The 27,413-nt window shown below is 45.1% G+C and overlaps 2 protein-coding genes across 2 annotated transcripts in view; one reads left to right on the top strand and one right to left on the bottom strand.

Moving 5' to 3' along the window:
- Positions 1–4,838, top strand: part of LOC119329396 (transmembrane 9 superfamily member 7-like) — a 5,412-nt gene extending 574 nt beyond the window's left edge. Inside the window, exons 2-7 of the mRNA XM_037602437.1 lie at positions 1,897–2,061; positions 2,204–2,313; positions 2,504–2,594; positions 2,682–2,794; positions 3,158–3,305; positions 3,387–4,838. Coding sequence (XP_037458334.1) covers positions 1,897–2,061; positions 2,204–2,313; positions 2,504–2,594; positions 2,682–2,794; positions 3,158–3,305; positions 3,387–4,544 — 1,785 coding nt within the window. The 3' untranslated portion in view covers positions 4,545–4,838. The remainder of the gene's footprint in view (positions 1–1,896; positions 2,062–2,203; positions 2,314–2,503; positions 2,595–2,681; positions 2,795–3,157; positions 3,306–3,386) is intronic.
- On the bottom strand, positions 4,762–7,320 carry LOC119329395 (L-ascorbate oxidase-like). Its single transcript, XM_037602436.1, has 3 exons — positions 6,882–7,320; positions 6,270–6,776; positions 4,762–6,173 (listed from the first exon to the last, which is right to left on the bottom strand). The coding sequence occupies exons 1-3, from the start codon at positions 7,296–7,298 to the stop codon at positions 5,154–5,156; spliced, it is 1,944 nt and encodes a 647-aa protein (XP_037458333.1). The 5' UTR covers positions 7,299–7,320; the 3' UTR covers positions 4,762–5,153.
- Between the last annotated feature and the right edge of the window lie 20,093 nt (positions 7,321–27,413).

Below are 27,413 nucleotides of genomic sequence, written 5' to 3'. Positions count from 1 at the left end.
CCCCCGCTCGCCCTCCCCTCCTCGGATCTAAGCTCTAGGTGGCCTCCCGGCCGCCCGCGCCGGTGGATCTAGCCGTACCGGGAGGCGCGGCCTCAGATCTGGCTCGCCAGGCCTCGTTTCCCCGGGTTCGGAAGGTCTCCACGCATTTGGAGGATTATTGGTAGGGGGTGCGTCTGTGGTTCAGGGTTTTGTGACCTGAGCAATGGAGGTGGAGAGCCGAATGTCTGGATTTTATGCTGGCTTGCGTGTGCGTTCTGGGCGTACCTGCGGGTAGGGTGAAAGCTGTACGTGGCAGTGCCCGCTTGGCCTTGATTGCGTGCGGTTAATTTTGTCGAGCATGGTGCGTCGGGGTTAGGCTCCTCGTTCCATTGGCCGACTCCTGATGTTGTTTTTAGCTCTCCTTAGCATGAATCGCGATGGTATTGCACGGTATAGTGAGATTCGTCGATGTGGTTAACTGTGTCTTGGTGCAGTGCGTAGGTATTATTGTGGGATGGGTGCAGGTCACACTTCAGAAAGTGTTGATAAGCAGGGGATTTTTGGTTTCTGCTTGTTTGAGTTCATCTAGAGGTGTAGACACGTTATCGCTTCGTCTCTTGTTTTCATCGCTGTTTAATTTAGTATCCTTTGTACTGTTGGAGAACATGTATTTACTGGGTAGTACACTATTTGGGCGATTTGGGTAGAAAATTCAGTTAGGTACCTATTGTTGTGTATGTTGGTGGGTTTCATGGAGATTGCAACACTGCAACCAAAACCTTGTGAAAGTGGCATGAACTGAAGTGTTGTCTTCGTCTAACTTGCTAGGGCCTAATATCTTCATATGATGGCTGCAAACGACAACAGGCAGACCATTCTTCAATTAAAATGTTCGAAACGGCAACATACCTTATGTAGTATGCTTGTAGATGTACTAGAGTTGTTGTATTAGAATGTCCACATCATCTAAAAACACCATGCATATCCTGAGGTCCCTTTCCGTTATACCATCATAATATAGTTTGATATAGACAAATAGTCTCCTTACCTATTTTAAGCTCATTTGGTTCTCTTGTTTGAATGATATTCTGATGAGAATCAAATGTGTAGAAGTATATTCTGCAATAGTAATGTTTATGTTGAAGCCTATATGTGTTGCCTATGTGCTTCGCGATCTACTTGAAGAAGCCACACCTTATAGACAAGTGCATGGTTGTTGTTTCTTGTTGCCTCCTAACACATTTACAATTTCAGGAGATCAGGAAAACAGGATACACTCTGTATAACTTAATTAACACCTGTTAACACTTGCATGCTGTTCTCCGGTGCCATTAAATTGACGTGTTAATTGATTTCATCATTTACAAGTTGTTGGAGTCCTCTTGTTTATGGAGCTCCAGTTGTTGTGTTGCATTGGTGACTGTCATTTCTTTGGAGAGACAGTTACCAACTTACCATACCATTCAATTATTATGGCAATTACAGTTGTATAACCAAACTTCTAAACTAGAGATGATACCCCGCGTGTTGCTGTGGGAATTAGACGCAGTTATTTCTATGAGATTTGGCAGTATGAAACTTCAGTATTTTGATTAGCAATATGAGAATTGAAATAATAGTACGTACAATTTACAATATCTGGTTATTATATAGTTGTAAAATATTTATTGAGAATGAGTAGCATGCATGGTGACATGCTGAATTGGCATAGTTGCATATCGAGAGAATTAAATTTAGTGGTGTATGCATGATGGCATGATGAGTTGGCATAGTTGCAGGTTAGGATAATTGAGTTAGTGGGGATCAACTATTTAGGTATATAGATATGATTGTTTGGAAGTTTTATCCATTGTTTCCTGTGTATATTCTCTGTTTGCTCAATGGTTTTCAAAGGTTGACTAACCGTTCATATTGCAGGATGATGATCTCCAGGTGAAGGTCAACAAGCTGTCATCTATAAAGACACAACTTCCATATGACTATTATTTCCTGGACTACTGCAAACCTGAGGCGATTAAGAACAGTGCTGAGAACTTAGGGGAAGTCCTTCGTGGGGACCGAATTGAAAACTCTGTCTATAATGTAAGTATACTACCAGTGGATCTTGCATTAAATACTCTACAAATGGTTTTTGCCCGTTTGTTCAAGGGTGTAGAGAGCACGACAACATAATATGATAAGTTGTGCACTCATTAACTTAAGTTCACTTTCCCAACTCTTGCAGTTCAAGATGAGGAGGGATGAGAGTTGCATAGTTGTTTGTCGAACAAAGCTGTCTGCAGAGGCTGCAAAGAATTTCAGAGAGAAGATCGATGATGAATATCGAGTGAACATGTATGTTCTGATTTTGAAGTTCTTGTTGTATTGCCAGTTGATTAACATGACCATTCCCCGCCAAAAAAAGATTAACATGACTGTCTAGCCGGCTTACATATGATACTGGTCCAAGTTGTAGAATTGTGGTTTATGTTCCACATAAGCTATATATAATACAGTGCCTGACAATCTACTTTCCTTCTATCAGGATTTTGGATAATCTCCCAGTTGTGGTCCCTAGGCAGACACGGGAAGGGAGCCAACCGATCTTTGATCATGGTTACCGCGTTGGCTATAAGGTGAGCATCTCACCAAGTCGATTGCTACTCATTGAAACATGAAACATTTATCAAGGAACTTGTTTAATTTGAGCACAATATTGGCAGCTCAAGGATGACAAGTACTATATTAACAATCACTTGAGCTTTAAAGTCTTGTACCATGAAGACCTAAACTCCCCAGAGGCTCGTATTGTTGGCTTCCATGTGATTCCTAGCAGGTATGTTATGTATACTTAGTCATGCCTCATGGTCGAATTGATCTTGTTTTGTTATGGGTATGCGTAGCTGCCCAGTCCGAACACCAATTGAAATTCATGTCCATCTAATGTTTTTGATCATTTCATAAATAGTTTAATCTCTATAGTAAATGTTCAACATAGCCAATATTTAGCACTCCCTCCGTCCCAAAATAAGTGTCTCAACTTTGTACTAACACTAGTACAAAGTTGTACTAAGCTTGAGACACTTATTTTGGGACGGAGGGAGTAGAAATTAGTGCTTGGCTTTTTATAAATTTATATCTTATGTGAAGATACATGTGCCTATCATAACTTGCCTATTCACTGTCTACCTTCATACAGCATTAAACATGAATATGGTGCCTGGGATGACAAGAATCCTACAGTACAAACTTGCAACGCTAACACGAAGATAACTCCTGGTAGTCACACACCTCAAGAGGTGGCTCCTGATGCATATGTTGTATTCTCTTACGACGTTACCTTTGAGGTATATTACCTTTTTCATATCCTTTGTTGCTGGCATTCATGTTCCTGCCGTGCTGATTAATTCACAATTGATCTTCTGCAGTCTAGTGAGATCATATGGGCATCTCGCTGGGATGTCTACCTTCTTTCCAGTGACAGCCAAATCCACTGGTTCTCGATCATTAACTCCTTGATGATTGTCCTTTTCCTTTCTGGCATGATAGCCATGATTATGATGAGGACCCTTTACAAGGACATAGCAAACTATAATCAGCTTGACAATCAGGAGGAGGCCCAAGAAGAAACTGGATGGAAGTTAGTGCATGGTGATGCCTTCAGGCCTCCTGTTCATTCAGGTCTTCTTTGCGTTTATGTTGGAACTGGTGTGCAGTTCTTTGGCATGACAGTGGTAACCATGATGTTTGCGCTACTTGGATTCTTATCCCCTGCAAACCGTGGAGGACTCATGACTGCTATGGTCCTTCTGTGGGTTTTCATGGGTGTATTGGCGGGTTACACGTCGTCTCGCCTCTACAAGATGTTCAAGGGCACCGAGTGGAAGAAGATCACCCTCAAAACTGCCTTCATGTTTCCTGGTATAATCTTTGGGGTCTTTTTCGTCCTGAATGCCCTTATCTGGGGTGAGAAATCATCTGGTGCAGTTCCTTTTGGGACAATGTTTGCTCTGGTCCTTCTCTGGTTTGGCATCTCCGTGCCACTGGTCTTTGTTGGAAGTTTCTTGGGATTCAAGCAGCCAGCAATTGAGGACCCAGTCAAGACAAACAAGATTCCCAGACAAATTCCCGAGCAAGCATGGTACCTGCAGCCAGCTTTCTCGATACTTGCTGGTGGCATATTGCCATTTGGTGCTGTCTTCATTGAGCTCTTCTTCATCCTCACATCTATCTGGCTGAACCAGTTCTACTACATCTTTGGCTTCCTCTTCATAGTCTTCGTCATTCTCCTGGTAACCTGTGCTGAGATCACAATTGTGCTCTGCTACTTCCAGCTATGCAGTGAGGACTACCACTGGTGGTGGAGGGCATACCTGACCGCAGGCTCTTCAGCTCTATATCTTTTTGCTTATGCTATCTTCTACTTCTTCAACAAGTTGGAGATCACGAAGCTTGTTTCAGGCATTCTCTACTTTGGTTACATGCTGATCATTTCTTATGCCTTCTTCGTCCTGACTGGCACCATCGGCTTCTATGCTTGCTTCTGGTTTGTGAGGAAGATCTACGCTTCTGTGAAGATCGACTGATGTAGCAACTATCAAGATAAGTTTCCTGTCTGCTTCTAGAGCATCTCCCGGACAAGGTTTTCGTGCAATATCATACATGGTGCTGGAAACTGGGGTTTGAGATGGGATTCCATGGTTTTGGTAGAATATGTGTAGCCTGGTAGGAGTAAGAACCACCGGATGTTCACGGATGTTGAAGAGAGAATTTGATACTCGTCGCAGATTAGCATGTCTTGTGTAATTCTAAAAATACTGAGTGCTCCTGTACTGTTTCGGATCTTGATTGACCATGCCTGTTCCATTTGTTTCATGTCATATTACACGCAGTTCGCTGGATATTTCTTGGTGCATAAATTTCTCGGTGGTGGAATGATTTCATTCGATAGTACCCTGATGGCGGAGGACTAAGAAAATTTCAAAACAATTATCTTTTCATTATATACAAGACGACGTTTATCAGAAAGCAGACTTTTTTCTTTATCAATATAAAACTTTATTCACTGAGAATGCAGTGAAAACACGCTAGAGTTCTGACTGGAAAGCCTTTGTTTTGCACCGCGCATTCACAAGTGACCACGGATATACTGGTACAGGCATGCGAGGAGGAGCTTATCCATGAGCCGATGGCCGTCACGGCGCCGGCGCCGGCGAGCCCGGCTTAGCGGGAGTCAGGGCTGCGACCGTCGTCCTGATCACCCCGCACATCATTGCCTCTCTGGGCACGTCCAGCTCGCGTATCATGTGGGCCCCTTCGACGAAGACGGCGCCCATGCCCATGTGGAGGTGCGGCTCGATGTGGCAGTGGAACGCCCACGCGCCCACGTTGTCGGCGACGAACCGGATCGCCGTCCACCCGTGCGGGAACACCACCACCGTGTTCCGCAGCGGCGGGTCCTCCGTGTTGAGGCGCTCGCCGCCGGTGTACCGCCCCTCGCCGTACCCCAGCACCCAGAAGTCGTGGCCGTGCAGGTGCCACGGGTGCGTCTCGCTGTCGTTGTCCCTCCGCATGTCCGCGTTCTGGAGCACCACGTCCACCACGGCGCCGTGCGCCAGCTCGTACACCCGGTCGCTGAGCGTGGCCTCGTAGCTGTTGTTCTCCGGCGGCAGGTCGATGTCGTAGCCGCCGGGGAACCCGTTGGGCGCCTCGCCGGAGGCGTCGAAGGCGCTGCCCTGCACGCCGTAGAAGTAGGCGCCGAGGTACGGGGTGGTCGGGAGCGTCAGGGACACGTTGTTGACGGCCCACTTGATGTGCCCGTCTACCAGGGTCTGCGTGTTGAGCATCACGATCCTCCGGCTCACCTGCTCCGTCCGCGGCGGCGGCGGCGCCTCGGCGGCGTTCCTCCGGGCCTTGATCCTGCGGGCGAAGTCCTTGCTGCGCTGCAGATCGTACCACGCCGGAGTCGCCGGCGGCGGGCTGCCCGGCCACGGGAACCTGCTGTTGGTGTACCTTAGGACGGCGGTGGCCGGCAGCGTCTTGGGAGGCCGTCCTCTCACGCCGACGGAGACCCAGAAGGACCCCGACCTGTAGAACGTCGGCGTGTGGTTGGTGGTGAGGAGCACGGAGTAGCTCTCGCCGGAGTAGATGTCGATGTCAGCGACGGTGAACGGCTCCACGGGGTTGCCGTCGGCCTCCACCACCGTCAGCTCGTGCTACAAAATCACCACCACCGCCGTGTCAACCGACGTTACGTTACTACTACCACCTACTGAAGAGTGGAGAGGAAATGCGTCTTCTTTCTTACTCACCCCTTGGACCTGCACGTTGAGGGCGGCGAGGGAGGTGGTGCTGGCGATCCGGAGCCGGTACGTCCTGCCGGGCTCCACGTCGAGCACCACGGGGGCGCACTGGCTCTCCGGGCAGTAGGGCCCGCACTCGCTGCGCCGGAGGCACCTCTCCTCGTCGCCGCACAGCTTGGCCTCCTTGCCCCGCACGCAGGTCCTGGCGCGCGGGTCGATGCCCCGGTGGAACCTCGTGACCGCGCCGAGCATGCAGTCGTACTGCCCTCGCCCGTTGACGAGGATCGTCTGGGGCTCGCCGACCCACTGGAAGTGATCGTACTTCTGCTCCAGCCCGGCCGCCTGCGCGTACACGTTGTCGTGGTACCAGTCGCTGAGCAGCATGCGGAGCTCGCCGCCGTCGTAGTCCCGCCGGTACGGCTCGCCCCGCTCCGCCGTGGCGTCCACGACGAGCCACCCGTACAGCCCCGCCGCCCGCTGCATCCCGAAGTGCCCGTGGTAGAAGTAGGTCCCCGGCTGCACCAGAAAACAAATTTGGTTCAGTTCCTTGGGCCTTCCTCACGTGCCCGGCCATTCCGGGTACGGGGTTTTGTTCGGTTGCGACGTTCGTTCGTTGCCTACCTTGTCGGCGACGAACTCGTAGGTGAACGAGTCCCCCGGGCTGACGGCGCACTGCGAGATGGACGCCGTCCCGTCCGCCCACGGCGTGCCCACCTGCCGCATCCCGTGCCAGTGGATGACGAGGCCCTCCGTGTGCAGCTTGTTGTTGACGGTGATGCTGAGGGTCTCGCCGGCGCGGGCGGTGATGTTGGGCCCGGGGAACTTGCCGTTGATCCCGATCATCACCCGCTGCTGGCAGTCCGGCGCCCACATGATGTACTCCACGTCCCACGTCATGGTCTGCTTCGCCGGGGTCGGAGCCGGGGCGGGGGCGGAGGCTGCGGTGGTCGCCGGAGCAGCGAAGGCCAGGAGAAACGTGCAACAGAGCAGCAGATGCATCACCAGTGGTGGCTCACTGCCAGTGTGAGGCCTGGTCATCGTGGCTTTTCCGCTTTTGGGACTTGGGAGGGGTTGTTGCACTGGAGGGTTTGCTCTGGGTTGCTGAGGTTTTATAGGCGTGAGAAATGACCGAGCTGAGGAGGAAATGTGAATTGCTAAATTAACTGGAAAATGGGTTGAGCCGTTCCACATGTTTCCAACCGTTTTTTCAGAGATTATTATAAATCTCTGTAAACAACAGGTATCTCTATCCAAAATAATTGTAGTTAATGGTTTGTCTCAGGTAAAATTTGTTTTAAGTTTGATCAAGTCTACAAAAATACTAGCACCTAAATCGTCAAAGTAGTCTCGTGAGATTCTTTATGAAATACATTTTCATACTATGTATAAAAAATTGCGAACTTTTTTGAACACAGTACAACGTAGATATCCACACAGCCCCTATGAGCACCTTCTAGTGACCGAGGCAGCACAACATTTTAAGATCGACGAAGTCACCACATGTATCTTCATAGCTGATGGGAACATCTCTCTCACTAAAATAAATCGAGAAACGACTTGAACCTTGGTGGACTGGTTCCATCACAAGGAACCTAACCATCTAAGCTACGCTCATTTTTCTACGAAGTTGATCAAAATCGATGCAATTGGTGTTGTAGATTTGCACATTTTTCTATAGAGTTGATCCAAAATAAACAAAGGTAACGCAATTACAGAGGGAGTAGTATCTATGTGCGGCACCCTGTCCACAACAATGCCTGATTGATATTTTTTTTGAACCGGATCTCAACCCTTTTCCATTAAAAGCATAACGGAAATACATAGTTCAGACAACCACAGACCCAAATACCAACTACATCGCAAGGAAACTAGAAAGGGGAGGCGAGTTCAAAGCACCACTGGGAAACACACCATGAGCACTCGTCATCGAGCAGCTCATTGCGGGGCAAAAACCCAGCGACACCTGTGATCACGCAACCTAAAGGATCTAAACACCAAGGAGTCCCCAAAAGAAACCCAAGATAGTCTAACTTCACCAAGCTTACAGGCTCACAAAAGAGCAATCAGAGCACTCGCGCAGGAGTGAAAGGCAGCATATCCTTGACAGATGAGAACTCGAAGCTCCGAAGAGATGCAGAAGGGATCAGTTTGAAGCTGAGTTGGTTGGAGCCGCGCAGATTCTCATCATCATCGATGCACTGGACCTGAGCATCTTGGCTCCGCGCTCCATGGTCTCCCTATCATCGCCAGCCATCAAACCTGCCCAGTACATCAAAAAACCACAAGCAGCATACACCACATTAAAAGGGCTTTTGAGATCTTTATGTTCAAACGTAGCTTGGTTACGATTGTTCCAAATCGCCCAACAGATTGCCGCCAAACCAGAGGTGTAAAGTTTGGTTCCATCAGGAAGGAAAATATAACACCAGGAATAGTACTGCCAAATGTTATTTGGACATAAAGATGTGCCCAACACACATCCAACCGTCCTCCATACCACCCGAGCCACAGGGCACGTAAAGAAAAGATGCTGTGAGGTCTCCACATTCTCACAAAAAGAGCATTTAGGATTGCCTGCCCAGTTGCGCTTTCTCATGACTTCTCTAGTCAGAACCACGTCTTGGAATACTTGCCAAAGAAAAATTTGGATTTTAAGGGGGATTTTAGCTTTCCAGATCCATCTATAGTCACATCCAGCCAGATGCTTTTCCAAGTGTGTATAGACCGATTTGGTCGAGAATTTACCTTTTTTACCCAACGCCCAACTAATCTGACCAGTCTCGTCAGATAACTGCCAAGAGGTAACCACCTCAACCAGATCCTTCCACTGATCTGTGAGGGGAGGGTGTAAATTTCTTCTGAACATGTCACCACCCCCAAAGTTTTTAAATTCAGCAACAGTAATCTCCTGATAGTTGCATATGTGAAATAAGGTTGGGAATTTATCTCTCAAGGGGGCAGCACCTCTAATAGGATCCTTCCAAACTCTGGCTATATTACCAGAGTTCAAGGTCACTTTCCTCCCTTCCAAACATGTCACAATTGTGTCGTCATTAACAGAAAACCGCCTTTTTTTACAAAACCCATCAAACACAACACAATTTTTTTACTGACTGCATTGATAGCTCACTTGACCTAGATTATGAGGAAGACCAAGTCAATGTGCCGGAGTGGTATTTTTTTGCCACATCAGCCTGACAGGCAGGCCCAAGCTATCATAATCTGGGTTAAGCAGGTGATCAATGCATTCTGTAAAAGAAATAGCGTTGCATTCAAAGATTTTCGCCCGAAAAAACAAAAGGTGGCAGTTTTTGCATTTCGCCCTCGTTTCGCAAAAGTACCTCCATTATCACATCCTTTACCTATTGTTTTGTCTTTTCTCATATTGCAACAACATACGGCCATGATAGGGCGTCACCCAGCAAGCGTGGTCCTCTTCTTACGAAATCACTAATTGAGGAGCGCTCCTCGCAACGATTAGTCGGGGAGCGCTCCCGACGCGCCAAGTGTCACGCGCAGAGCGGTCGGGAGACTTTTCCGAGGCGCTCCGCGCGCGACACTTGTTGCACGCACGGTGTCTCCCGTGTTTTCCGGTTTCTGGTTTCCCTTTTCGGGTTTTCTTTTTTTTACTTTAGTCCTTATATTTTTAATGTTTTGTAAAACCTTTTGATCTGTTTTCTTTCTGGTGTGGGCGAACCGTCGTGGAGCACTGTTCTTTCTTTGCTGTCGTCTTCGTCCGTCGCGGCCGCCGCTCTTGTCGCGTGGTTACGGCGGCCCCTGTCCCGGACGCCGCGCTTGTTGCCTGCTTTTACGGCGGTCCTTCTTTAGCGTCGACCGCGCTTCCCCGTTCGCGTGATCGCCGTTCCCTACCGGTTGCCTTCGTGGGTTTCCTATTTCCCTTTGACGTTTTTCTTTTTGTTCCCATTATATTTCCGGGATATGGAGATTTATGGGGTAGTTACGGGTGGGGACTACCAACACTATCAGATGTCAAGTTTCAACTAGGTTTTGTGTGATTAGTTCTTGATAATCATGTGTTCCTTGCGGTTATGGCTTGTCCTTTTTGCCGTATGCCTGGTGGCCCGTTTCTTCTGTTGATTCTTCTGTAGATGGGTTCAGTGTGGTCCTGGATCGGCGTTGTTGGAGGCGTGTTGTAAGAATATCATTTTATAATTGTTCAATTTTTGGCACACACGTTTATTTCTTTTGGTGCTGCTCATGTTGTTTAGGTTTTGATTATGATCCTTGTTTTGATTTGTTGTGCAGTATGTTCCATGCAGTGTTGGAGCTCATCTTGCTCGTTACATCAAGGAGTGTAGGGCTTTAGCCATAAGGAGGGGTGACGAAGATACTGATCTTGCTTTTCAGTGCAATGAGGGTTATTTGTATGGTGTTCTGTTTAGTCATGGTCGGTTGAGGAGTAAATTCCATGGTCCTTCCTGGGAACGATTGGTCAGTGATTATGGTGTTCGTCCTCGTGATATAATGACCATTAAGCTTGAACACTATGGAACATGGATTGGTATTGATTTTTATCGTGTTGGTCGTGGAGATGTGTTGTCTCCTTTACCTTCTGTTGGTAAGGTTTATTTTTAAGGAAGTTTTTAGCTTGTTTTATTGCACATGATGATTTTTCTGTTCCCTTGAGCCTGTGTAATTATATTTTGTAGCTCTTGATGGTTTGAGCGACTCCGAGATGGAACTTGTTGGGAGTTGTTATTACACCTGTGGTGTTTTTCTTAATTATCAGCAGATGTATTTCATGAGGTGTCAACTCTTTGATGATGCCTACATACCGTGTTGTCCTTTTGTTCACAAGATTGATTCCATGAATGTTAATGGTCATCATATGGTCAGATTTTTTCCACTGTTTTTTCTTTGTTTCTGTTTATTTATTTATTTTTATTATCTCTTCTATTTATAGTTTTTAATTTTTGTTTTATTTCTGATAGCTTGATGTTTTTTGTCAGGTTATTCCTGGTATTGTTGTGAGGAGTTTGAAGGAGTTTGTGACTTTTCCTAGGACTGGCGTTTTAACTCTTGAAGTTACTTTGGAATCTGGTGATGATGATATATATGTGAGCACTCCTTGCTCCTACTTCATTGGCTTGGGTAGTAGAATGGTGTTCAAACAGGAAGGTTTTAGTGATTTTCTCCAGGCATCGTCTATTGAAGTAAACAACTTGGTGCTGATAACTTTCAAATAGCGTGATGGGAGGCTTGTTGTTATCTTCAATCTTCTGCCGCAGTGATGTTAGTTATAGCCTTTGAACATAAATGGATTTTGTTTAAAAATCTATGCCACGGGTTAATGTTGTCTTGATATATGAAACGATATGAACCTAAGAACCTAAGTGTTCATTGCTGTTGTATGTTTGTAGAAGAGGTATGGCTGTGCATCTCTTTTAAAGATGTTCTTTTGAACGGATGTTATTTAATTGGGATCATAGTTATCAATACAGTAGAGGCACGTGTGTTGTTTACTCTGAGGCACGGCTGTGTATCTCTTTTATGTGAGGCACGTGGATTAAGCAAATGAAGGCACGGAATTGAAGTCAGTGCAGGCATGGTCATGAGGAGGCACGGGTATACTGAGAGCTACGTGTGTGTAGTGCCAAAGTTGTACGGGCGAGATACTATGGGTTTCATGCGAGAGGCACGTGTGTGTGTAGGATGTAGAGTTAGTGTTGGTTTTATGTGAAGCACGTGGATTGAGCAAAACGAAGGCATGGAATTATAGTCAGTAGAAGCACGGTTGTGGAGGTACGGGTATACTGAGAGACGCGTCTGTGCAGCACCAAAGTTGCATTGGCGATCACGCGTGCGGAGCACGTAGAGTTACTATGGGTTTCAAGTGAGGCACGTTGATCAAGCAAACAGAGGCACGGAAGTGTAGTTAGTACAAGCACGATTGTCTGGAGGCACGGTTTTGAACCCACTTGCTGGTGTCAAGATTCTAGAGGCACGGATGTACGACAGTAGAGGCATCGGTCCGAATATCTGGTTAGAGGAGCTCGGTTAATGATGCATAGGTGTGTAGTCTCTAGGGTCACGGGTGCATGGCACCACGGGCATGGATTGAGTAGACACTTAGTGAGTCACGCTTGTAAATAGGTCAGTTGCACACAGTAGTGTAGTTTCGTGGCATCGTGCAGAACTGGTGTACGAAGAGGAAGCTGTGTACAATAGCAAGGATGTTCTGAATGGACGGAGCGGTGTTTGATGTGAAATGGAGGCAAGGATTTTTTTTCAATGTGGTTAAGGTAACAAAGTTCTCGTCGCTTGTGATTGTGTACCGAATGATCTTCTGCAATATTTATGAATTGCTCACGCCAATGTTTAATAAGCATTGTACTGAAAGTTTACAACGATATCATCACATATTCTTGTGAATGCACGACGCATCTTGTAAAGGTTGAGTATAAAAATTATAATACAATATCGCGCGAGATATCTCTCGTTCTATAATCATGGATACAATACATGCTTGCTCAGTACTGAGACATAACTTACTAATTGCATTTAGACATAACTTACTAATTGCATTTAGACATGGAAAACGTAGTATGCATTTGTACATGAGCACACCACTATGTTCAAAGTTCAAACATAAAATAGTAATACAATACACACAACATCTTGGAGCAACAACAAACATATTTACAACATAGGTTCATACAATCCAAATTAGTAAATGAGCACACCACTGTGTTCAAAGTTCAAACGTAAAATAGTAATATAATACACACATCATCTTTGAGCAACAACAAACATATTTACAACATAGGTTCATACAATCCAAATTAGTACATGAGCACACCACTGTGTTCAAAGTTCAAACGTAAAATAGTAATACAATACACACAATATCTTTGAGCAACAACAAACATATTTACAACATAGGTTCATACAATCAAAATTATGATAATAGTAGTTCCTACTAGTTTAATGTAGACATCCATTTTCTCGCAATTTACCAACCACTGTTTCCCTTCCGGCGCTTCCAGCCGCTGGAAGATCCCTCATCATTGCTCTTACGTGGGCGGAGTCTTTCTTTCATTGGTTGTTGGTGGAGGTGACGTAGCCCGTTCTTGATGATTAGGATTCTACGGTACAACTCGTAGCTAACATACCCGTCCTTTGCCGCGTACTCAAGGTGTATTAGGGAAAGTGGCTTCCACTCCCAGAACTGGTGCTTCTCCTTTGAGAATGATTTCTTCATGTTCTTGTATGAGGGGTCGATGATGGCCGCTGCAAGGTCACCCATGGAGTCCCTTTCTCCACCACCCTTGATGCAGAATAGCCTCTGGATGTCGACGTGGTGCTCATCTGGAATTCTGATGCATGCACGGGCAAGCATGGTCTTGTCATTCCTGGTGTCGACGCTAGTGAAAGTTACCGCTTTCCGTTGCAGGAAGTCAACTAACGCCTGGGAGCGCTCGGACCCGCAGTAGTAGTACACAAGGACATGCTCGCGCATAGAAAGTTGGACGACGGCGATCCCTTGTCGTATGTAACTGCTCTTACGTGTGTACTCGAGGTCGAGGCCGACGAACTTGTTCTTCTCCTCCTTTAGCCATTCTTCGTACTTGTTGATGATCCGCTCCACGGTCCTTGGGTCGTTGGTGTACACCACCTCGAGCACGGTTGTACCGTGGGTAGTGATGTGTTCGGTGAATGTTGTTAGTTTCCCGCCGTCCATGGCTGGAGGTGTGCGGTGGTGAACTGCGGCCGACGAGAAACTTTCGAGGAAGAGGATGAAATGGAGTTGGAAAAGTGAAAGGGTTGTTTTGTCGTGCAAAAAAGGAAACCGCCAAAGAGCAGTTGCTAGTCACGCGGCGGTTCCAGGCGTAGAATTTCGGAAACAGAGGTTTGTTTTATCTATTTTTTTTAAGATTTTCACTTATCTTGTTCATTGAATTTTTTTATTCGTTGCATGCTGCCTGCGTGATGCATCTTTAGCTGTGAAAGTAGTCGTGTAAACGTTAGAACATTCAGCAGATGCATGGTCGTGCCTTTGTTGTGAAACGTTTTTTCAATTAATAATCTTCCTTGGTTATGGAGGCACGGTTTTTATGTTATTCGGTGCACAAGTGTGTGTTTAGGAAAAGTTGAACTAGATATAGTTTGGACTTGAAAATGGAGTCCTGTTTGGTTTTTAATTGAGATATGTTTCACTAGATGGTTTGAATAAGTTTGATAACATCGTATTGCTAGAGGTTTTGAATCACAAACTGATTCTTGTTTCGTTTCATTTTTGAAAATGAATCTTTTTGTTTTTTGTTTTTTTGAATTGTGAATTTTTCAAAGGATAAGAACTACATTTTTTCGAATGAATCATTTCGATGGTTCAAACAACATTTGTTTTAAAGGATCATTCCGATGGTTGAAACAGCAAGTTGAATGTCTGTAAGAGCTTCATAAGTTGCAAAAGATTATTCCGATAGTTCAAGCATGCACATGGTCCATAATAGTTAAATTAATCTACCATCCTATCTAGCAAACTTATAGTAATCAGTGTTTTGCTCCTGGAGGTATCATGATGAAACGAGCGTTGAACATTCTAGGAGATACATTGTTTGCTTCCATTTTAGGTGCTGGTTCCGACGGAATCTACATAATGCGCTGAATGATGATGGACACAGAATGGTCATTTCGCTCTTTGAAAGTGATTAGAACAACGTTCTTTTCAACGAAGGATGCAGCTGATATGAAGTCTCTGAAAGAAGACTTTTGTATTACCATCCTGCCGTCGTTTTTGGAGATGTAGTACGATGAAGGAGTGATGACATGTGTATGTTCATCAGGAGCTTCAAGGGTTACCCTGCCATTGGTTGGCATGTCCACCCATCTCTTCAGTGTTGAGACAACGCTCCTTGGAATTTTCTAGAAGAAAATCAAAATTAAATAGAAATTAAAACCATTGATTTGTCACCTGGACAATAAATAAAAGAATGTCTGAATATGGCGAGTGCACAAACATTAAGAAATTCCATATTGAAAGTAATATAGTTCCTGGCATGTTCAGGTTTGGTTTGTAAACAGACAAAACAACATATTAAGAGAACAACAGAAGTTTTGTTGTTTTAGGTTTGAATAAATAGGTTCTTTATAATTTTACATATAAGCAATATTACGTCAGTATTGTTTATATTACATATGAGCAAAATACATTTGGTATTTTAACAAGGACAGTTGTAACCAACCATGACGTAGTCTTTGGTGTTAGTGTGAGTCAGGGCATGGACAAATGGACGGCAACGGATGAAAGTATCTCCGAAAAGGCGTTGTAGAAAGAGTCGTGTCTGGTCGTAGGTAAGCTCAATATCCTTAGAGTAGACACAATAGTGAACATGGTCGAAATCGTCAGAAGAAAGATCATCGAGAGCTAGAAAAAGAAAAGCTTTTAAAGTTAGATAAAGTTATATCCAACGCGGGGTTAATATTATTCAGTTCGATTCATGCATATAAAATTACAGCAAAAGAAGATAAGTTTGTAATGTTTGTAATATTAAATAACTACCAACGTGGGGTAATGGAAGCAGCCTTTTGTTATCTCGATATGTTTGTATTTCGAGATTGAGACCCTCATCTGGTAGTTCAAATTCTATGCGGTCTCCAGCACGAAGTTCATAATCAGCCGCAAAGATGTTCCACTCACCACCGCAGAACTTTGTGTAGTTCGCCCTATACTTAAACAAAGCATTGTAAGACCTTCCTTCATGTGTAAGAAGGGTTGGCTCTACCTGCTGTTTACGCAATTTTCTTGCTTCTTTCTTCTCCTCTTCAATGTATTCAGCGAGAAAAGCTTTGACATTACAAGGTACATACTGGAAAAAATAGTGCAAATAACAACCTGTAAGTATAAATTTGAACTTGCGTACTATTAATGTTAAAAGTTTTCTTAAATTGGATATGAATTTTTGATAAGAATTATAGATAACAACATAATTGTATTATAAATTAATGGACTATATTAATCAGGGCATAAGCAAGCAAACTAATGGAAAATGAAAACACAAGGCAGGTGCGAAGAAGTGGCAGCAGGGGGACCTAGTGTAGGTGCAAGGGGGTATGAGTGACAGTGACGATTTTTACTGTGTTGTAAGCAACTAATTTGTTAGTGATGCTTACTAACCATGCGGCTCCAGCAATTTTCATCAAGAATAACCTCAAACTCCTGGATAACTTCATGGTGTGGTTCGCAAGGGCCGCCTGGTTGGCGACAGGCAGGGTAAATCATACCTAAATATTTCAGAAAAACTATGTTAAGAAAACAAGAATATCATAACAATTTAAAAACAAGCTTCAACGTGGAAGGTAGACAACGGCTAGCTTCAAATATGTTAGCCATATTGAAGGCAGGCACCAACTACAAATTTACCATAAATCTTCTCATCTACTCCCTCGAGAAAATCAGTATTACAGAGTTTATAACACTTGTTTAGATTTTCAAATGGTTTTTATATTCCGTTAGAGAATGAAGTTGTTGTACCGGATCTGATGCTTCAATAACTATCAAATGAAAAACCTAAATGTAAAACGTAAATACGGATCGGAGCATGCTGCTTACGCATATGCTTTTTACCTGTGACAGAAGAAGAACGAGGGTTGACGAACGGAGATTTGGGTAGGGGAAGCTTAGGGCAAGTGCACACGGCTAGCAAAATCTATGAGAGAAGCAAGGCTTGGAAGTTAATCAAGAGACCCAATAAAAACTCTACAATAACTTGTTTGAAATGAGACTGTGTGCGGGGAAGAAGCACGAACCTTAGAAGTAGGCGAACGGATAAGGCAGATGGCTTGTGATGGGAAGCTTAGGGAAAGCACCCACGGCCAGCAATCTACGAGAGAAGTATGGCTTAGAAATTAATCGATTGTGTGCGAGTTAGAAGCACGAACCCTAGAAGCAGGAGACGGAGAAGAAGCACGAACCCTAGAAGCAGGCGACGGAGAAGGCAAATGAGTTGTGTTGTGGCCGAGGGAGTCAGAGCTTATTGAAATATAAAGGAGATGGGAGAGAGCGAGAGTAGTAATGAGTGCTTCTTGTTTTATTTTTTATTCTGCAAAATGGAATGAATGCTGGTTGTAGATGGTGTGCGTGTATTCCGAGGTGTTATGGGGACACGAGATGTTTGACTCGTCCAACTGCCTCCCATTATAGTTGTCCAGCTGTGCTGCGTCCGAGCGGAGTCTTTTACGTGCCTATCCTACCTCACATACTTTTTGTGAGGCACCGTTATACATGCTAAAAAGCATACTCGTGCTTCTGTGTTTTAATTTTTTTAATCACATGTTTAATAATATAGAGTTGGGTGTGTCTTTAGGAGAGGAACGGTGATGATGTTATTAGATGCACAGTCGTTGTAGCAGGAGAGGCATGGTCGATACGTCGGGGGAGGCAAATTGAGGGGAGGCATGATGGTTCCTAATGAGATGCACTTTTGTATCTGGAATGGAGTCACGGTTCATGACTCTGTTATTGCAAATTTTTTTCAAGCAGTCGTTGACCCAGGGAGCCACTGTTTTTATGTACGTTGGGTTCAGGCGGGAATATCTATGATAGCCACAGTTATTTGTATGTGAGAAGCATGGACGTGTTTTTGTTTTGGCAATGTTTTCGGTGGTATGCAGACATAGAGATGCAGGTCCGTTGATATCACTGAGGTTTGTCTTTAAAGTAAAGTGGAGGCACGCGTGTGGCTTTTGTGCTGGCCGAACCGTGCTTCTATTTTTGTTCAGTCCCCGTGTAGTATTTGTACGACAGGGTCATCTTGTTTGCTTCCTCTCATTGTTCTCTCGGTCAAAAGATGTGCTGGTGACCGATGGGATGGCTATTTATTGTTAGTATTCATTGTGCCAGATACAGTGCTAGAGTCAATCTAGGTGCTCCTCGATTACAGCATGGCAGTCATGACTTTTGAAGTGCATTGTTTCACGAGCTGCAGAAGCACAATCGTCCATTCACCGTTTAATTAGCAATTAAATGGGCGCATGGTAACTGAGTTGTCTCTCCCCAAAGGTTAAGTAGTGGTCTATTCCTGGAGGTTATCGCGTATTATTCCCTCCAGAGATTTGCATGTAGCTCCCGTCATCCTCGACTCATACGAGAAGCATAGTCAAACTCGATTGTCGTCTCAGCCTCGGTTCCATGGACAACTTCAGGAACACTACTGAGCGTCTCTCTATAGATGCTGATGGTAATACCAAGCTCGATGTGTTGTACACTAATGAGCCCCACAAGGTGGAGGAGATTCTTATTCTCTATGAGGAATGGCTGCATGAGGACAGGTACAAGTTTGTTGGTCTTGATCTGGAGTACACACGATAGGATTATTTTGATCATAGTAGAAAAGTTGCCGTTATGCAACTGGCGATGCGCAAGCATGTTCTTGTTTATCACTTGTGCAAGGCCAGGATGGAGTGCGTTGCTCTGAAGGATTTCCTTCAGAATAAAGGTATAATTTTCGCTAGTGTCGACGTCAGGAACGATAGGGATGTTCTCGCAAACAGTTACCTCAAAATCCCAAGAGAGTGTCACATCGACCTTCAAGAGGAGCTCATGATCAAAGGAGGCAATCTAAGGGATTCAATGGCAGATTTGGCAGGAGCCGTCATAAACAAATCTTACTTGAGTATGAAGTCGTCTTTTCCACAAGGTCTGCATGACTACTGGGAATGGAAGCCGCTTTCCCTTGAACACCTGAAATATGCGGCAATTCTAAGTGAAAATTTCGTCTTTATATTTTTGTTTTATTGCAACAATAGTACTTTTTCCCCTTAACGTATATGTTCATTCTCATTTGCCTTTTATTTTAGGATGGGTATGCCAGCTACGAGCTCTACCGCCGAGTTCTGTCTATGAAGGACATGATGCATCCTCGTTGTCTTCCCGACCCCGTACGCCGTTGATGCTTTTGAGCAGAACTCCAGTTGAGTAGAATCATCCCGGTGGTCTGAGCAGAATGGATTCCTGGAAGACTTTCATTTCTTTTTTTGTATAATTAATGAGTACTTTTAGTTCAATCCTATGGAGTACCGTCTCATGTTATGTGAATATAATTTCTTATGTTTTTTCATGTTACATTGTTGACGTTTGCGCGAGTTCATGTATATTTAGGGAACCTGTTGAAGTGGCACATATGTATTGTTTGGGAGAAGCGCGTTTTGTGTTTGACTTTTATTCAGTGCCGTTTGATTGTGTTTATATTGTTGTCTTTTACACGTTCGCACAAGAGAGGCACGTCTGCTAACGTACGAGGCAACATTTTAGTTTCGTGTCTTTGTGTGCTTTAGGACCGTGCCTCGAGAATCCGTTCATCCGTGTATGTTCAGGCTTCACTTCTGTGGCTTCTTTCCTTCTATGCATGTACATCCGTGAGACACGCCATGTCTGTAACGTGCTGGTTTCACACGACAGTTCCTCTTGACACTACACATCCGTGCCTTTGCCACCACCCTTTTGTGCGTCCAGGTTGTTTGTACCCGTGCTTCGATAACTATGAGAAGCCGCAATTCCGTGCCTGTATACGCTGTAATTTGGTGTCTCCTGTACGTGCATTTGCTTGTCTCAGGCATCATGCTGGCTGTGACTCTACGTGCCTCTGGTGCCAGACGCCCGTCCATGAGGGGACGCATATGTATTGTTTGGGAGAAGCATGTTTTTTGTTTGGCTTATACTCACCGCTGTTTGTTTGTGTTTGTATTGTTGTGTTTTACACATTCGCACAAGAGACACACGTCTGGTAACATACGAGGCAACATTTTTCAGTTTCCCGTCTTTGTGTTCTTCGGGACCGTGCCTCTAGAAGCCTGCATCCATGTCTGTGGAGGCTGCACTTCCGTGGCTTCTTTTCCGCTATTCATGTACCTCATGTGACACACACGATGTCTCTATGTGGTGGTGTCACACGACAGTTTCTCTTCAGACTACACAACCGTGCCTCTGCCACCACTCTTTTGTGCGTTCAGGTGGTTTGTACCCGTGCCTCGAGAACGCCAATTCGAAAGCCGTACCTGTGCGACAAAAGTCGCAATTCCGTGCCTGTATACGCTGCAGTTCTGTGCGTCCTGTACCTGCATTCGCTTGTCTCAGGAGACACGCTGGCTGTGACTCTACGTGCCTGTGGTGCCAGATGCCTGTCCGTGAGGGGATGCGGTGGCTGTGACTCATCGTGCCCGTGCTTGTACACGCCCGTGCCTCTAGTCACTTTAAAACCGTGGCTCTTTCACTTCTACCGTTGATTCGCTGCTTGTATTTGATGTATCCTCATGTGATACACTTCACGTGTCTATGTGTCTGCGATGTGATGACCCACAAGTATAGGGGATCTATCGTATTCCTTTCGATAAGTAAGAGTGTCAAACCCAACGAGGAGCAGAAGGAAATGATAAGTGGTTTTCAGCAAGGTATTCTCTGCAAGTACTGAAATAAGTGGTAACAGATAGTTTTGTAATAAGGTAAATTGTAACGAGCAACAAGTAACAAAAGTAAATAAGGTGCAGCAAGGTGGCCCAATCCTTTTATTGCAAAGGACAAGCCGGAACAAACTCTTATAATAGGAAAAGCGCTCCCGAGGACACATGGGAATATCGTCAAGCTAGTTTTCATCACGCTCATATGATTCGCGTTCAATTCTTTGATAATTTGATATGTGGGTGGACCGGTGCTTGGGTGCTGTTCTTACTTGAACAAGCATCCCACTTATGATAACCTCTATTGCAAGCATCCGCAACTACAACAAAAGTATTAAGGTAAACCTAACCATAGTGTCGTGGTTTTGTCACGGCAGATGTCCTAGAGAAAGGACTTAGTCGTGGAGCCATCGCGACAGGTTAGCTTGAAGGGGTTAAAGCGGACACAAGGATGCAAGAGAGTTTATACTAGTTCGACCGCTTCGATGAAGGTAAAAGCCTACGTCTAGTTGTGATGGAATTGATGGGGTTTCGATGACTAGGGAGCAAACAAGCTTCGCCTATGTCTCGAGTTGTTGTCTGTTGTCCTTGAACCGCCGCCGGGTCGTCCCCTTATATACACGGGTGACTCTCGTCGGCTTACGGAGTCCCAATACCGGCTCATAGATGTGTCCGGTTTGGTCTCTTCTTATTCCTAACTTACAATACAGGTTAACTACTACGCCGGTTTACGGCTGTAGGCCTTGAGCCGACCATGGGCCTTGAGCCCTCCTCTGTCTTCTTGGGCTTAACTACTGACGAAGTTAACCCAGCCTAGATAGGCCGGTTTACACCCAGTAGTAATATCCCCAACATTAGGCCCCAGATTGATTTGAACGGGTTCATGTCAATCCTTTAATAAAAGCTTCATCTTCAACATCTTCTTATAAATTGGTAAACTGCCATGATGTCATCTTCTCTGATTGCTGTAAACCAGAGTGATGTCACCTGTCATAACGAAGCTATCCATTATGCTTCTTTGTTTAATAGATCGGCGGAAATCGAAGCGACAACTCCGTTTTGTGGCCCCTTGATTATCACGCCTGACTCATATTCTTTCGCCTTATAAATAGGACCGAAGGGTCATTTCTTTTCTCCTTCTGTGCCTTCTTCATCTTCCTCGCGTCGCCAGCCTCGGAGCTCCGCCGCCGCCGTCGACCTCTGCCTCATCCTTGGCCGCTGCATCAACCTGAGCGCACCAGAACATCGTGGCAACCTTACGCATCTTCCTTAGCTCCGGTAAATCTTCTATCTTTCCCCCTGCAGATCTGGCCTAGGGTTTCGTAGTTCTTCAGTGTTCATCGTCTGCCTCTTGCTCATACAATAGATCTTTAGATGAATCCGCAAATCTTTATTCTGTGCAATGATAGTTGTTTGACCTTCGCCTTTACTTATGCATCTCAAACCATGGGTCTATATGAACGCTTTGCTCATTGGTTCGGTACTGCTCCTTTGAACCTCTAAGTATTTATCTCTTCTCTGAACTTGCTTCAGATCCAATGCTGTAAAGAAATCTTGCGAAACCTATTTGTGCGTACTTGTCCATCCGCAATCTCAGCTTTTCAATACTTAGATCAGGCGGTTTAACCTTATAGAAAATTTTCCAAACCGGTATATGCCATTAGTCCCCTTGTTGAACCGCCAGATGTTGGTTGCTTCATGAAACTCCGGTTCAGATAGTTCTGTCTCTGGTTTAACAGTGCCCATACCAACGTACCTTGATCAAATGCATTTTTGAACCGGGATCTTCTACCTTGTAGATTCCATCATGGCCAAGCAAGTATATGAGTGCAATTGGGTTCCTTCTCGCGTCACAGAGGATCAACTGGACGATTTAGTCCTGATTGGCGCTTTAGGCAGCAAAGATACCATCCATTGGAGGGCTCCTGGCAAAGAATGCCCTCCCACACCTCGAGAAGGAGAGGTTGTTGTTTTCGTAGATCACTTAGCCCGGGGCTTTAAGACGCCCGGTTCTAAATTTTACCGGGATGTTTTAGCCGATTTCCAACTCCATCTGCAAGACACTGGCCCCAACTCTGTTACAAATATGTGCCACTTCCAAGTGCTCTGTAAGGTGTTATTTCAAGAGGAGCCCACGGTGGAATTGTTCAGATACCTTTTCCATCTAAACCGCCGTACTGAGTTTACTGATGGCTCTAATACGGAGTTGGGTGGCATGGCGATTCAGAAAAGGAAAGAGGTCACATACCCTCACGCCAAGCTGCATAGTCACCCCAATGAGTGGAATCAGACATGGTTCTACTGCAAAGACACCTCCCCTACTGGTGAGAATCCCTTGCCTGGCTTTCGTCCGGAGCGGCTCAGCAATACACACCCTTTTCCTCAAAGATTGACTGCCCAGGAGAGAAGCAAATATGCTCCCCAGCTGTCAAAGCTCAGAGCCTTTATGGCCAACGGTTTAACAGGGGTTGATCTCGCTCGCTGTTGGATATCATGGAGCATACTGCCCCTTAGTCAGCGCTCCGGTTTGATGTGCGAGTATACTGACAGTGTTGATGACCCACTGCGACATTCAAAACTCCAGCTCTCCAATGAAGAAATCACAAAGGCTGTGCATAAGATACTGAATGAACCGGAACACATCTGCGCTAGAACCGGCCTGCTTCCCTTCTATGCCACCAACAAACCGCTAGCTGTAAGATTTTGATTTTCTCTTTGCTGAATCTGTTATTGATATGTCTGGTCATTGTTTTTAATATCAGTATCTGCATAATCAGGGCAATGATCCATTTTGGAGCAAAAAACTGTCGCAGGAGAAACCAGAAAAACCAGACAAACTGGAAAGAGCAACCCGGCAAAAGACTAAAGTTGTGAAGAAGACCGCCCACAGGAAAAGAACCACTGCATCTTCTAATCCGGCCCCTGACGATGAGGTGGATAATCCGGACTTTGAGGTAGAGCTTGACTCACTTGGTTTATTTTTCATGCGTCTTATTGATGATGATATTTGTCAGGATGATGCCGAAGCCAGCCACATGGATGTTGCAGAGGTAATTATTCTCTCTTCCGATTCAGAAACTTTTCCTTCACAAAAAATCCGTCAGGCAAACCGGAAAGTTAAATTTTCTCATCCTCTTGCTTATTTGGATCCTAAACTTCTTATGAAGACCCAACAACACGAAGCTCGTCGCACCACCCGGCACAGCGGCCAGGTAGTTACCTCCGCCGGTTTACCGAACAGTCCGGTTCGGAAACGCCATTCAGAGGTCTCTAATTTGCTTGTCAGTGCTTGTCCTAAAGTGGGCTGCTTTCGTCAACCTCTTAATCCTCCTGACTCCGATTACCAAGTTACTTCCCACTCATCTTCTGGCGAGTCATCGGCTACTCAGCTCCCACCGCTCAAAACGGTGCTTGGGTAAGCTATACTTATTGTGATGTTTGCAGTACATTGCCTTAGAACATATGCTGTATTTGATTTTTTATTCTTCTCAGGGCCAAACCTAGGCCAAGCAAGAAGGACCGCCTGGACAAAGCGACCGAAGAAGATGTCATTCTTGAACCAGGCAAGACACCCAATCTTGAAGCGGCTATTCCTGAGGATATACCCAACTATCCACCGCAGCAGGATGATGATCTTATTGCTGAAGAGAGACCTACTGACGCCTCAGGTCCTGTCAATCAGCCCACAGGTTCCATCCGGATTGAAAGTTCCACCGGTCCAGCAAAACCTACTAACAAGCCAATAGCCCCAGTGCAAATCGGCGGTACCCAGGATGATGAGGTTGTCATTACTGGCACTGGCCATACTGAGCCAAGCAACCTTGTCGCTTTATCCAAACATTCTACCAAGGAAGAATTTGCTGCCTTTGGCAAAGGCAAGTGGAACGCTGATCTGACGACTTATGCTGCTCTGAACGCCCAAGATATCCATTCCGGCTATCTGAACCGGTTGTATACCAGTCGCGACTATGAAGCCGGTCTGGTTAATATGATGAAAGAGAAATATGAGGTAACTTCCATATGCTCCTTCCTGCTTGTATGCTTCCATTCTTGCTGACTCTCCTAGCCCCCAAGGGCCGGTTTGTAATATTCTTTCAAACCGGGACTTACCAATATAAATCTTGATGCTTTGAAATTCGCTGATGTAGCCCCCAAGGGTCGGTTCAACTTAACGTAGTTAAACCGGTACTTTAAGTAATTGAAATTGCCGCATCAGAATATATACGAGCAAATAGCCATTAGCCCCCAAGTGCCAAGTTGAATACTTGTATTGATCTTGGGACTTTGTAAGCAATTGAAAGATGAAGACCGAATATGCATTAGCCCCCAAGTGCTAAGTGCATAACTTGTTATGTGATTGGTACTTGAATCCTATACCGATTTGTTGAAGCATATATCTGTATGCATGCAGGCGGAGCTGAAGACGAAAGAAAACCAAGTCGCCGATCTCCAAGAAAACTTGAAAACACAACAGGCTGAAACCTTCAAAGCAAAAGAGGAATTGGCCAGTGCTTTAAGCGCCATGGAACAACTTAAGGAGAGCTTCAAGAAGAAGCGGGCGGATTGGGCCACTGAAAAGTCCGCTTTGATCAAACGAGCAGAGGATGCCGAGGCTGCACTAAAACTAGTGGCGGATGAACTGACCAGCATAAAGCGGCACGTGCATGCCATGACTACTGCTATCTTTGGTAAGCCAGTTTGCCTTCTGAATTGGCTCTGCCTTCTGACAGAGTCGCCGGTTTATTAACCCTTTATGGTATTTCAGGGACACGCATTGGTCACTTGGGGTCAGATGTGTGGAAGAAACTAAAAGCCGCCTATACATTGGTTGAACAATTGTATACTGGTGCCCAGCGGATCATCTGTACCGCATCTCATAACAAACCGGCGCCCACTTTGATTCAAGATACTCTAATGAAACTGTCGGTGCTTCCTGCCCGGGTTGAAGAGCTGAAGAAATCTGCTGCTCGAACCGGTGCAATCAATGCCTTAATCCGGGCAAAAGCCTGGGTGCCGGATTTTGATCCTATTGAAGCGGCTCAGGGCTATCCCAGCTTGAAGGAAGATGGGTCAGAATTTGGCGAAGCGGATCTGCGAGTAATAAACCGGGAGGTACGTCCGCTAGCTTGTCAACTGGCTGAGGAGGCAGACTTGTCTCATTATCAAGCCCAATATGACAGTCAGAACAAGCGAATAGCTGCACCAATCCATGAATCGGAAAATCTGATCCCTCCAATCTGTAAGCATACTTACGCTCCCGATATTGACCCGTCATTGCTGATCCATGATGAAGTTGTTTTTCAAGCATTAACGGGAATCGACTGGACCACTATGGATTTCCAGCCACTGGGTAGAGAAACAGAGGCTGAAGCGGCGCAGGATGACGCACAGCCATCAGGCCAGGCTGGTGACCAAATTTGAACCGGAAGCCGGTTTTAAACTGCCTCTCCTTAGAGAAAAACAATTATATTATTATGGGCACCATGTTGCCTTGTAATAGGCTAGGTGATACCTTTGATGTTGATATGCCTTCGTGCATAATTTGTTCTTCCTGTGGTAATGAACTTTCCAAAACACTTTCTGAAATGAAAATTCGTCAAGTGCCACCGCGGTTGTACCGTCAGGCGGAATATGATGTCTGCATATATGAAATCAAAACAAAATTTTGAGTATATGATCAAATTTTTGAGATACATAATACCTGCCATCATTGAGCGTGAAGTTGGCTTGGCCAATCTTGAAGCGGAGTTTTGCAAACCCACACTGTTGGAGGAGATAACAGCTCCTGTATATATATATATATATATATATATATATATATATATATATATATATATATATATATATATATATATATATATATATATATATGACGATGGCTTACCATGTAAACCATGCCGGGTTATAATGAACACCGTGTTACTCCATAAGAGGATGTTAACAACAAGGATCAAACCGGACAAATAGTCTCCGGATTGACGTGAACTGTGTTCCGTCAATTGATTGGTTAAAAAACTTTGTCGGTTTAAAAAACACAATGAAAAACAAAAACCCCCCTTCAAAGAAAAGTGTGAAGCAAAAGCAACGAAAAACCATTTGCCAAAAAAGGTTTATTTAAGCTGATCAAATGGCGTTACCATGGCCAAACACGACCAAGCTCCCGTTAGGTGTAACTATGGTTCTAGTCAGCCAGGTCCCCAAATGAAACCGTGGCATTTATGCCGACCAAATGGCATGGTCATGGTTCGGGTTCGACCAAGCCCCCAAGTGATTCTGTGGCCTTAGGCCGATCAAGAAGCATGACTGGTTCAGACATGACCAAGTCCCCAAGTGATCTGGTGGCTCTCGCCTATCAAGAGGCATGGTATTGGTTCGGACACGACCAATCCTCCAAGTGATATAACACGATGCTTTTAGCAAAGCGAACTCAAGGGGTAAACTGGAGGCTGGTTTAGAGCAACTCCGTGTAACCTCACATGATGTAAAAGAACAGATACCCCGCTTTAGCTGAGGTTCCGGTTTATTATATTTAATCATAATATATACATTGTCGTAATATGTACATAAGTATAGCCAATGGCTCAGGTATAGTAAGGCCGAAGATGAGCTATATTCCACGGCCTGTTAGTCTCCTCCTTTGATGTACGTGAGTCCTTATGCTCTCGAATATCGATCAGATAGTACGACCCGTTGTGCAGATTCTTGCTGACCACGAAAGGCCCCTCCCAAGGTGGGGAT

The sequence above is a fragment of the Triticum dicoccoides genome, chromosome 7A (genome assembly GCF_002162155.2).
Source record: "Triticum dicoccoides isolate Atlit2015 ecotype Zavitan chromosome 7A, WEW_v2.0, whole genome shotgun sequence".
NCBI classification, from domain to species: domain Eukaryota; kingdom Viridiplantae; phylum Streptophyta; class Magnoliopsida; order Poales; family Poaceae; genus Triticum; species Triticum dicoccoides.
Note: the sequence above shows the minus strand (reverse complement) of the source record. Positions and strands in the feature narration are given on the sequence as shown.

Bases quoted from the DNA above. Each gene is read 5' to 3' on its own strand.
- LOC119329395 (XM_037602436.1), bottom strand. From the start codon at position 7,298: ATGACCAGGCCTCACACTGGCAGTGAGCCACCACTGGTGATGCATCTG. The intron at 6,777-6,881 runs GTAGGCAACGAA...TTTCTGGTGCAG, and splicing joins ACGAGTTCGTCGCCGACAAG to CCGGGGACCTACTTCTACCA. The intron at 6,174-6,269 runs GTGAGTAAGAAA...GTGATTTTGTAG, and splicing joins TCAACGTGCAGGTCCAAGGG to CACGAGCTGACGGTGGTGGA.